General features: G+C 36.0%; 1 protein-coding gene across 7 annotated transcripts in view; it reads right to left on the reverse strand.

Moving 5' to 3' along the window:
- The window catches only part of si:ch211-1e14.1 (UPF0606 protein KIAA1549), a 41613-nt gene extending 32657 nt beyond the window's left edge, over positions 1-8956 (reverse strand). For 6 of the 7 annotated variants that reach the window (XM_061721387.1, XM_061721386.1, XM_061721385.1 and 3 more), the window contains exons 1-2: positions 8753-8879; positions 7365-7650 (exon numbers count right to left, since the gene is read on the reverse strand). In XM_061721387.1, coding sequence (XP_061577371.1) covers positions 7365-7491 — 127 coding nt within the window. In that variant the 5' untranslated portion in view covers positions 7492-7650; positions 8753-8879. Of the gene's footprint in view, positions 1-7364; positions 7651-8752 lie in introns of all 7 variants that reach the window. The other variant, XM_061721382.1, reaches the window with a different exon arrangement.
- Between the last annotated feature and the right edge of the window lie 2714 nt (positions 8957-11670).

Below are 11670 nucleotides of genomic sequence, written 5' to 3' on the forward strand. Positions count from 1 at the left end.
TAAATGCTAGCATACTATAGCCTTTGATCAAAAAACAAACAAATATAATAAACACAAAAGCAGGAAAACCTAAACCTCAAGCAAATGATCTTGCAGGATAACATGAAAATGTTCTGGTGTCAAAAAAGCTCGAGCACTAATTAAAAAATCTATAATAGTATCGTGTTTCCTATATTTGCCAAAGAGTAAAGTGAATCATTGGTTATGCAATCTGTAATTGTGAAATGTTGAAAAAGAAATGACAAAAAACTGTGTTTCCTTTGTATTAATGCTCACTAACTACAACCCCACACATGGTTCTGTTTTTAGTTGAGACCTTTGCGTGACTGGCTCTTTTCAGTTGGCAAGAGCTGTGTGTGCTGAGAGCAGTCAAACAATCAAGATACAGCTGTGCTGACATTTGGTTTATCAGGGAAGCTTTTAAGATGGGAAAGATTCCATTGTTTTTATCAGTTCAGTTAAACTGATAAAAAAACACCCAAAGCTCAAGCAGACCCCAATAGAAAAAAAAAAGAGGTTTGAGCTTATGCAGATGCAAACATTCTAAACATCCCACAGCTGCTTTCCTGTACCCTTACAGTAATCTATAAAAGAAAGTGCATCTATCATTTTTCACATTTCAGCCCGGTATTGCAGAGGAAAAAGTCCTTAATAACTCCTAAATTAAGTTAGATACTACCTTATAACAACATGTAGGCTACATCTAAGAGACAACAGGTCTCCTCGGGCAGCATAATATATGTTAAAGTTGTCAAGAGAACAATTTGAAGAAGACTTAACAAGTATTGTTTGTTTGGAGAGACTGCCAGAAGGACTCTTCTTCTACAAGGACACGGTTTGCTTAGGTTTGCAAAGTTACATCTGATCACAAACCTTCTGAAGCAATTTCTTTTGAATAGACAAAACCAAAGTGAAGATACTTGGCCATAATGCACATAATGCATACCTGACCAGCTGTGAGGCATGGTGGTCAAGAGGTGATGATCTGGGCTTGTTTTGGCACTTCAGTCATTGAGCCAACTGTAAACTCCTCCATATTATTCCAAAGTATTTCAGTATGTGAGGTCATCTGTCTGAAATCTATTGCTAGGCTGAAACTGGGTCATGCAGCAATACAATGATCTCAACCACAGCAGCAATATACAACAAAATGAGCGAAAAAAAAAAAGAAAAATCATAGTGTTGTAATGGTCCAGTTTTGACCTCAACAACCCATCTGAAATGCTAAACTGGGACTTTAAGAAAGCAGTGGATAAACAAATGCCTGCAAACCCCAACTAATATGGGCAGCATTGTGAAAAAAACAAATTAAATCACTTTAAGCTAATTTTACTTGTTAAGGTGGTTCTACAAACTACTTAATCATGAGGTATACTCAGTGTTTCCACACACCGTTTCTGCATGAGTGTAATTTTTTAAATAAAGCATTATGTAATATATGATCTCAAATTATACTTACTTAACTTTAAGAACTAGGATACGATATATTATAACTGTAAAACCTTGTCATTAAAAGAGCTTATACTTTCTTCTCACATTCTCAATGACACTTGAGGAATTTAGCCTACACTAAATATATAAATAAATAAATAAATGTTTTAATGCTAATCAAAATATTGTCCCTGATCTAATAGTAGAGTAAATAAAGGGCAGATCTAATATTCTATAGCTGGAAAAGCTGCCATCATTTATTGTCAAGTATTGGGATTGATTTGGTCAAAAAATGATATGAAAGTAGGAGACCTGACTGCACTTCAAATCTCGTAAAATATTCATGCAACCCTTGTCTGTCTATCCCGAGGGAATACTTTATGAGATAAGCGGAAGGCAAGTTCAAGAAAGAGGGTACGCAGGACAAGGGGGAGGGGAGGAGAGTAGTACAACAGTGCAATTGAGAAAAAGGCAGAAATTTAAGGAGGGAGAGTGAAGAAGTCTGAGTTAAACGAACAAATACCTGCAGGGAAAAACTGTCTTTCCTCAACATTTGTAGTGAATCTAAGGTTATTTCTTACACATAGAGGTATTGTAAAACAAATATAAGCATGGAGTTGCATTATTAAACGACAACAAAAGAAAAAAAAAGGACAACACAACAAAAACAAAAACCAGGAGTCTCTGCTGATATCAGTCTTTAAGGAAGCCTAAACACTTAAGTGCACTTAAACAAGTCAAAACTGTCTTATAAAAACAGGAAGGCAAAGCCTTGTAACCTGAGACTACATCACTCAGCACCCTCTTCCACTTTGTCTCAATGCTCCCAGAGGCTACCGTCAGACTTTAGGTACTGGCCTGCCAAAACTGTCTACTGGGTTTGGTAAAGCTGTCTTGTAAGTTGAAAAGTATCTGTCTTCAAGTCTAAAGGTCCTTACAGTGAGTAAATACCTATAACGCGAGGTGCATACTACTATACTTCCAAGTAGCTCCTGTGACGATGAAAGGACTACAACAAAAGATGTGGCCTGGTGAAGCTCAAAAAACGCTGCACTTCATCAGAGCAAATGGTCATTTGCGTTCATCACAACATGACCTCAGGGTTGGCTTCTGTCAAATCATGAACTTTGCATTAAACAGTTCAAGCTTCCGAAACGAACAGGCTGTTAACAGAAAGAAGGTCTGCAATAAATTAATGGTTAATGCAGGAGAACATGCATGCTCTCAACTTCTGCAATTTTCACTCATCTCATGAGACGAGTCAAGAAGTTACCTTAGTGTTCAGCTGCAGTGATATCCCACTCTGTGGGGATAATCTAATACAAAAAAAGGAGTATGATAAATCAAAACTACTGGTAATAAGTTTTAGTCTTTGGATAAACAGTAAAGTTACGTAAAAACAATAGCTGTACTTGTGAGATGCTGAAGCTACGGTGGAAAATTGCCCCACTAAAACATAAAAAAAAATGGGTACATAAAATTACAAACAGATGTACATTAACAAGCCCCTTCTATGGTACTTTCACATCCCAATCTGCAATATGATGCAGGTCAAAGTGGAAAACTGGGAAAAAAAAATATGTCAGTGAGACTGCAAGCCACATATTTGATCAAATCAAATCTTTATTCTATTAACCTGATATCAGAAACAACAATGGTGGATGTGCGTTTGTATGACCGAATATCATTTAACAGCTTTATGCTCGTCTACTATGTCAGACCCAGCTTGAACCAGTGCACAAGCTTGCACTGCTCTCATCAGAACTAAATAATGCTGTGACAAGCCAGTCAGTAAACCTGTAGGATCAGCGGCTGGACGTTTTCCAAAAGAAAGGCCCCATCAGGCAGCAGGCCTGGTGAGTGCAATAGTACCCAGTGTTTGGCTTTTGATAGGTTATACTCATTGATCTTCATCCTGCCTTCCAGCTCTAATGAATAATGAATGGGCATATTGTCATCTCACAAAGATCAAATTTCACATGTTAACAGACTGCACTTGTAATTAGAAAGGATTCTGGTGAGATGAAATTTAAAGAGGACCTTTTTGGTTTTGCAAGATGTTTTTTTTAAATGATCATTTATTTCATTACATATTTTCTATTTTAGGTCTAAAACATGTTGAACTAAAGTGTGTTAGATCAAAAATAACCAACAGAAATAGAGAGGTATAAAGAGGAAATGTATGACTTACTGGTGTTATAAACTGCCGATAGGTAAGGTTGCATGATTAATGATTGACCAGGTTACATTTCTTTGAAGCATTTTATTTTCCAGTGTGCAGCAATAAATAATTGCACTAGACCACATCAAAGTCAATATATGAGCACATAAGACTTCAAAATGTTGGTAAATCACTTAAATTAAATATCTTAAGTTAAACTTAGTGATCTAATATGTGTCCTCAATCTAACAATCTGTTTTCATATAAACGTAATACTTAATGAATAAATAAAAATCATTAAAGGGCTGTATTATAAACTAAAACCCAAAATCTACCCATATTAACAGCAAGGACTAAAGAACTCCCAGTGCATTTGGTAGGGAAAGATTTAATTATCAGCAAAAAAAAAGAAAAGAAAAACAAATCATGATTGGATTGCATACGCACTTTAGTCTACTCTCAGTTTCTACTATATCTGTTGGTCATATTCCCCATAAATTAAAGCTGAATCCAGAGGAACCAGATATAATTCTTTGTATTCCTTTGCAATTTTTTTTATGTCAAGTAGGAAATAAATAAGTATGGCTAGCCAGGCTCATATAGACAACATCTGAATTTACTTTCAGTTAGTAGACAGTAGTAATAAAAAATTAATAATAAAATACAGCCAGTGCACCAGGGAAAAAAACAAGGCCAAACTGCTCATTTGATATACGTTTACAGGCTTGAAAGATAAAAATCAAGAACTTCAGTAACCACAACTGTCCTGGCTCACATCACCTGCCCTAAGTCCATCTGGTAAGTAATGCAAATTGCATAATTTCACTGAACTTCCAGCAACTTTCTTAATGTGCAAAGCACACACACAAAGATATACTGCCTGTTTAATCTCAATTCATCAGAGTTCACAATAAAGGCGGACATTTAATGAAGAAAGATGAGTACGACAGAATTTATGTTATTAGGAAAACTAAACCTCATATATACAGGGATATGAAGCTACAATTTAATGAAGCACTTTATTATAGTGTTGACTTTTAATGCGGAGGAAAAAAAGATGAACATCCATGTCTGAATTATGGCAAATGTTGCAGCACTTTATGTAACTCACATTTTGAAAGAATACATGTTATATGTGTATGCTTGGCCTACATTTTGATACCTTATATAACAATGTCATAGTTATAAAATGCCTCTTCAGTATAAATATGCATGCATTTATTACTTATTGAGGGAGGGAGGCTTGTTTATCAATTATGAGTGCAATCTTTTTTCTGCAGAAAGGGTAGTGTGGTAGCACTTATGTTTTAATGAACATTCAACTATGTCATTTTGATTACATTTTATATGCATTTTACAAGAACTACTTTTTCTAAAGATAGACATCTTGAGCCCAATTATTTCATTTTTTTTAAAATCTTTATCCATACTGTAATCAGTTAAACTTTATGAACATTTTTACTATGGCTATGAAATATAGCATTATATTTAAAGCTTGGCAGTATGCCAACAAGCTTGCTCGTCTTTCCTTGCACATAACAGAATTGGATAGATATTGAAATAAGTACTCATTTGTAATAAAACAACAATTATTTCGGATCAAGAATTTATTTTGAGTCTAACCTTGCTCCTCAAGACTCTGAACTGAATCACGTGGCACCTAAAGTTTCACAACCCTATTGGCATCACAGCTTCAAAAACAGACACAGTCAAAGCAATAACTATACCCTCTCTTGCAGTTTCAACCCGCACAGAGCAGCTCCAGCTGTGGCAAAAGGCAACAGCTGGATATTATCAACACTCCCCTTTGAAAGGACTAATAAGCAAAAAGCCTGTATAAGCTAAAATACATGTATGTGTCATCCACCAGTCTGCAGCCACTAGAGAATTGTGTATGAAGTGCTCTTCTAACACAATGATTTACCTTAGAACTACTGATACAGCTGTGGAGATATTTCACAGAACAACCCTCTTTAAAATGGTGAGAGACGTAAAGATGAAGCAAGGCTAAGAAATCTTTTGCCAAGCAAAAGGAAATTCACTTTCAAAAGAGGCAACGTTAAGGATGGAAGGTGCACAAGCATAACATTAAAATAGCTTTCAGATATACAAAGGTTTGCCAACTTTGTATACAACATGTAATATGTAATAGTATTTTATAGTTTTCAACCTGATAACATGCAAAAACAAACAAGTTAAAAGGATAAAATCTTATGGAATTTTGCAAAAACAAAGAGATCTTCTGCAAGTTTTGTTGTATAACTGTATAACTAAAGACAAAACATCTGTATCAAAATATGGACGTGTTTCCAAGTAAATATGCTCTTGAAACTTGGCGCAAATACAAACAAAAGCTCATTTGTGGTGACAGGAGTAGAGTTGCAAGATTATCTGGACATTTTGGGCCTGCCTTTAGGAGAACAACCTTTCCTGAAACACTAAATATTTATCAAACGCAAAGCTGCACAAGTACGATGGGCAAGGAAAGAGAAAATATGAGAGACAGGAAGAGACATGCTTTCTGCACAAATATCAATAATGTAATACCAACATCAATATTGTATTTGATCGGTTAAAATGGTTTAGCATTTGGCCGAATGCTATTTATCCAACCATCTGACAAAATCTAAAATAATAAATCCAGTCAAATAAAGAGCAGTAAAGTGAATGATTATAACATTAAAGACAAGCCTGAAAGTGTTATCATATTAATGTAACTGAGGCCTTCTGACTAATTCCTGATTTCCTGTCCAAGGTTTTCAAACAGTGGTTTTACCACATAATCCTATTAGAATGGAATATTATGAGTTTTTGGCCAACCTTAAACCCCTCTTTTTCCCCGAGGCAATGTGTAAGGGTGGGGGGTGTTGATGGGATAATGTCAGCATCAATGAATTTAAGTCCAGGGTGAAAAAAAAAACACCCCTCAACTTGCTGGATTTAGACTCTTTCTCCACTCCAAAACAAGCAAAACGCATTACAAGTAAGGTAATATCTATCACATACTATTTCCTCTAAAGGGGAAGTAGAAAACTTGGCAACAGATTTGGAAAGCAAGCTTATGAGTTAAAGGTGTCTGGTTAAGTTGGCTCTGTGCAAGGCACATAATAACCCCAACTTTTCCAGCGCAGCTGCTCAGCGGCCCGCAAATAAGACTGCAGTTGTGTCTCTTGGACCTAAGTAATCATGTCACATTCTGCTAAAAGTGCTCATTCATGACTAGAAAATATACCCAGAGTAAAACCATTAGATTATTGACTGTGGCACTACACAAGTGACTTTTCTTCAACCAACACTGATGGACGGTTACTAAATTGAACAAAACATTTACTGCACAAAACAAACTGAAGAGTTTTGCAGCATATATCTCAGCTAAAGGTTTAATGCAGTTAACACACTTATTCAAATAAATTAGGTTTATCTGAATCAATCTGCGAGAATACCGCAAGCTATCCTTTAATATTAAACACCTTTTTTAATTTGTTCTATTAATATCAAATACGTTGATGTCTCAAGCCCCCGATTCTGCTCTAAAATGACATTCAGCTCCTTAGAAAGGGTTAGAGGGTACTTTATCATTATGATGAATCTTACCAAGCATTTTTTTGATTTACTGGTGCAGCTAGAGCTGGATGTGTTAACTATTAGAGGTTTTCCTGCTTTTCTTAGTTAGTTGAAGATACTAGAAGATATCCATCTATACTAGTTGTGCAACACAAAGTATCAGTTAGTGATTCACGTTGGTATGAGTCAGCAAGAAGGATTCTCTTACCTGCAACAGGTGAGTCAGCTGCAATCACTGTTACCAAGACTAAAATCCTTAGAAACGATGCATGCTGCCCATGCATCAGGGCCTGGAGCCTCACCATCGAACCCACAGGGGAGCTTAAACATGCCATGGTGCGCTGGGGTTTGGGTCAAGACATTTCATCCAGTTGTGAAGAGGTGGTTCATTGTAAAAGAGACGATTAGGGTTTGGACTATTTTCAGGCTGCTTGGTTTGGTTTCCTCCTTATGGCCTCTTCTGCAGTAGCACGTCTTTCCATTGGAGAAAAAGTCTGTGGGGTAAAAAGCAAATCATGCACATATAAAATGACATCTTTGGTAACAGTCTAATAATCTGCTAGTGAGTGTAGAAAAAAAAACATATGAAAAAATTTTTTTTGGGGGGGGGGGTGTTATTTTAGCATGTTCAGGGTTCCTACACATTTTTCAAGGTCAAATTCAAGCACTTTTCAAGCACTTTCAAGGGTAATTTTCAAAATCTTCAAGCACCTTATCGCTGGGATAAAATATCTACAGGAATATATATACTCATAATTATTTTTTCCGCTTTTTATCACAATTATGTACATTGTATCATGCTGTAAACATCTTACTGATTTTTATTTCTCCTTGTAATAACTAAACTAAATTCAAGCACTTCTCAGGCCTTGAAAACACAACATTGAAATTCAAGCCTTTTCAAGGATTTCAAGCACCCGTAGGAACCCTGCATGTTCAATATTTTTTATTTATTATAATTAATATTGTGATAAATCAGGATGGGGCATTTCAAGTTTTTGTTGTGTTAGGGCTCAAATACAGTAAATAACAAAAAAATCATATTTTATACTTCATTGCCACGGCAAATCAGATAGTTTTTAATAATACTGTTATAAAGTGATGCTAATAACATCATCCTGATAATGACATAAGATTATCAACTACAACCCCATCAGATACACAATCAACTTTACTGAGACAATCCTGCACGATAAAGCCTGAATTATGGTCTGCGTTAAAACGACGGCGTAGCCTACGGCGATGGGTTCGCGTCGCCGCGTACACTACGCCGTAGGCTCTGCGTTGGTGTAACGCGGAACCATAAATCATCTTAAGGGATGTTCGAGCCGCCTGCGCGTGGCTGCAGCGGCTCTCATGTCCTACATCCCGTCCCGTTACTTTCGGGCTTAACAGTCATGTGGCTCTTCAGAAAGCGAGACAAAGCAGGTTTACATCCCTCACTTGACTGTCACTGCAAAATTATTTAAAAAAAAAAAACAGCGTGGCGACATTTCCCAAACCCAGCGCTGAAAGCACATATTCACGTTTTTCTGTGTTTTTCCCCCCCTCTTCTACCATTCCTCTCAGCCAGCTCATAGCTGCGCACAGACTTACCCCCCCACCAAAAAAAGCGAGCTCCCGACACAGTCAATTCCTTTGTGGGAGTGAGGAGAAAATATCCTTGGGTGGAATAAAATGATATCTGCGGCTCTGTCATTAATCTTCACCTGCAGCCGTTTGAAGTTGTTTCACGCCGGAGCCGGAGCTGGAGCTGGTTTCATCTGACACTCTGGGAACACTTACCTTCTCCTGTCCTGAGGATTGGGTTAGCCCCGCCCCCTTGGGTTAGCCCCGCCCCCTGGCAGATCTGATTAGTCTCTAATTTACCAAAACCTCCTCTGATTGGTCGAAGCTCTTTCCTGTCAGGGTGGGCTTTTCATATTAGGTTGGTCCTCCTCGACTGGCGTCTGCGGCTTCCAGGGCAACGTTTCCTCATGTAATGATGCACTGGATGTATTTGTGTCACCCTATTTATTGACTGTAGAGCCAATTAAATCAATTTTTTAAACTCTCAAACCAGAAATGCAACCATTAAACCACACAGACTTATACAACAATTTTTTTCTGATAGTTTTAATTTTTTTTTGTCACTAAAATTAAATCCTTCTTCCTGTTCCTGTGTCCAGTTGCATCACAATGTATACGCTTAATAAAGTGCAGCTTTATCACATAATATGGGACTAGAAATAATTATGATCCTTTATTTTGATGTTTAGTGGCTTTTTAGAAGGAGGTGCATGCTTCACCCAAAACCTGACTCCACGGTCCATAATATGACCAGCTGTGCCAGCCTAAAAAAGCCGTGCATGGCATGGATTTGCGCTTTGGGGAAAAGATAAAAAAAAAAAAAAAAGGAGCAAAACCTTATATTGGTGCACACCGCCACCTCGTGGCTTTATATGGTACAATTAACTTTGCGCTTTACAATTAACTGACAAAAAAGAAAAAAAAAATGTATTTTAGTATTTGAATAAAACGTGATGTTTTCTGAATTAATTCTTATTCGACCAAGTTCACAAATTATAAGAATGTCAAATTGTTTTGTATTTTTTTCCCTACTAACATTTTCTTTAAGTTACAATCATTATTTTCACATTCAGAACTATTGTGTGCTTGTGCAATACATTACATGTTATAGGCTACTTATAGGATACATGTGAAATAAGTTAAATACTTCTACTTCAACTTGCCAGAGCTAAAAAAAAGTACATCCAAAAACAGTTTGTTATCTTAAAATGCTAGTTTCCAACATTTAAAAATGGGAAATATCTGTAGTCTTTTGAAACCACTTGGGGTTTGAATGGTATTATTCATTAATCTTTAAATACTTATTTCTATTCAGAAATGCAGGAGTCTGCCATTGAATGGCGTTGTATAATAAAAAAAATGTCATTGCTTATGTGTGTATAAATGTTTCTGCAGAACAAATGACATACGATACTTTCCTTGGTTTAAGAGAATTCTTAGTTGTTTAAATTATGTTTTGATCTTGTTAATGAGCTGAAGAGTAGGTATCACTTGAGTAGAAATGCCTGGAACAACATCTGACCATTACTGAAAAAACTGCATGTTTGTGACTGTGCCTTGGAGAGCTATTGAGCTTGCAAAATGTTGCCAAATCAAAGAGGATTTTCTGTTTATACAGTTTTTAGAAATGTAAAATTTTAATAAATCTGTTCTTCTAATTAAACCAAAGAAAGAAGAGAATACTTTTACCACTTAGAAATCGGGTCATGTCCAAAGCCATTTCAGCAGGGAATCTTTTCCCGATGTATTACAACACCACATAAAAGGATCACAGCCATACACACTTATTCACTGCAGCAGAAAAACAGGAGACTGGGTTGTGACTTAACAATTTAATGTAAATCCAAGACAAAGTGTGATTACATTTCTACACATATACAATATGCATATGTGAGCATACAAATTCTCATTAATAACTCGATTCACCTCGGAGACCGAAAAAATGATCAAAAGTAACAGTGAATAACAAGCTATAACATAGTTCACCACAATGCGAGCCCCTTCTCACCCTACAGTTAGTAAAGAGGACAATTAAAATAACTATACTCTTCTATTTGACGTAGCTGTTTGTCTGTTAAACCCTCCTGTAAAATTTACATTGTATCATTAGTTTTTTCAAAGCCTAATATAAATTCACTCAATTTTTCTACAACGAAAATGATTAAGAGAAGCACACAACATCATAATGGTAACACAAGCGCTTAGGAGCAAGTACTCAACTTGTTAGGAGGTTTAATTAATCCTTTTTCTTATTGTCATTATTATACTTATTAAAACATTCTATAAAGCCAGTAAAATATCCATTCTCATAACATACTTGATATTATTAGGCTAAGGAACAAGGTATACATAGAACGCTACATCAACAGATTGAAATAATAAGACGTCACACACCCCAACAAACAAAAGTAATTAAGAAAAGACGATCAACAGAGAAATATACTAGGAAATACTGCAGCACACATTAGCTTCATTGATAAAGAATGAGATTTTACAACATTGAGAAACAATACAGCAATTAAAACAAAAGGGGGTCAGGGTTTGATGCACTCTTAGGTCCTTATCAAATCTTAACAGTCTGAATTGTCAGTAGCTTTTGACCTTCAGAATTTTCCGCATTACATTTTGAGGACCCCAAATGGGACTGTTGTGACATTATTTTTGTCTGAAAACAAGACAATTTGGCTTTGAATGTAGCTTTGTTCTACCAAACTACATTACATTTATTACCACTTTATACGTGGCTTTTTTCAAACGTGAAATATGAAAATAGATGGCTATAAAGTACATTTCGTTATGAAATCCAAACCTAAATCACTTACAACTTTGTAAACTATAGAAATAAACTGTTCCAAATGAGTCAATTTCCTTATCTGATTTTATATAATTTAAGAATAACTGAATTTTGTCAGAAATTACATTTGAATCAGTTTTAGTCCCTAAAT

This window comes from Cololabis saira, chromosome 5, assembly GCF_033807715.1.
Source record: "Cololabis saira isolate AMF1-May2022 chromosome 5, fColSai1.1, whole genome shotgun sequence".
NCBI classification, from domain to species: domain Eukaryota; kingdom Metazoa; phylum Chordata; class Actinopteri; order Beloniformes; family Belonidae; genus Cololabis; species Cololabis saira.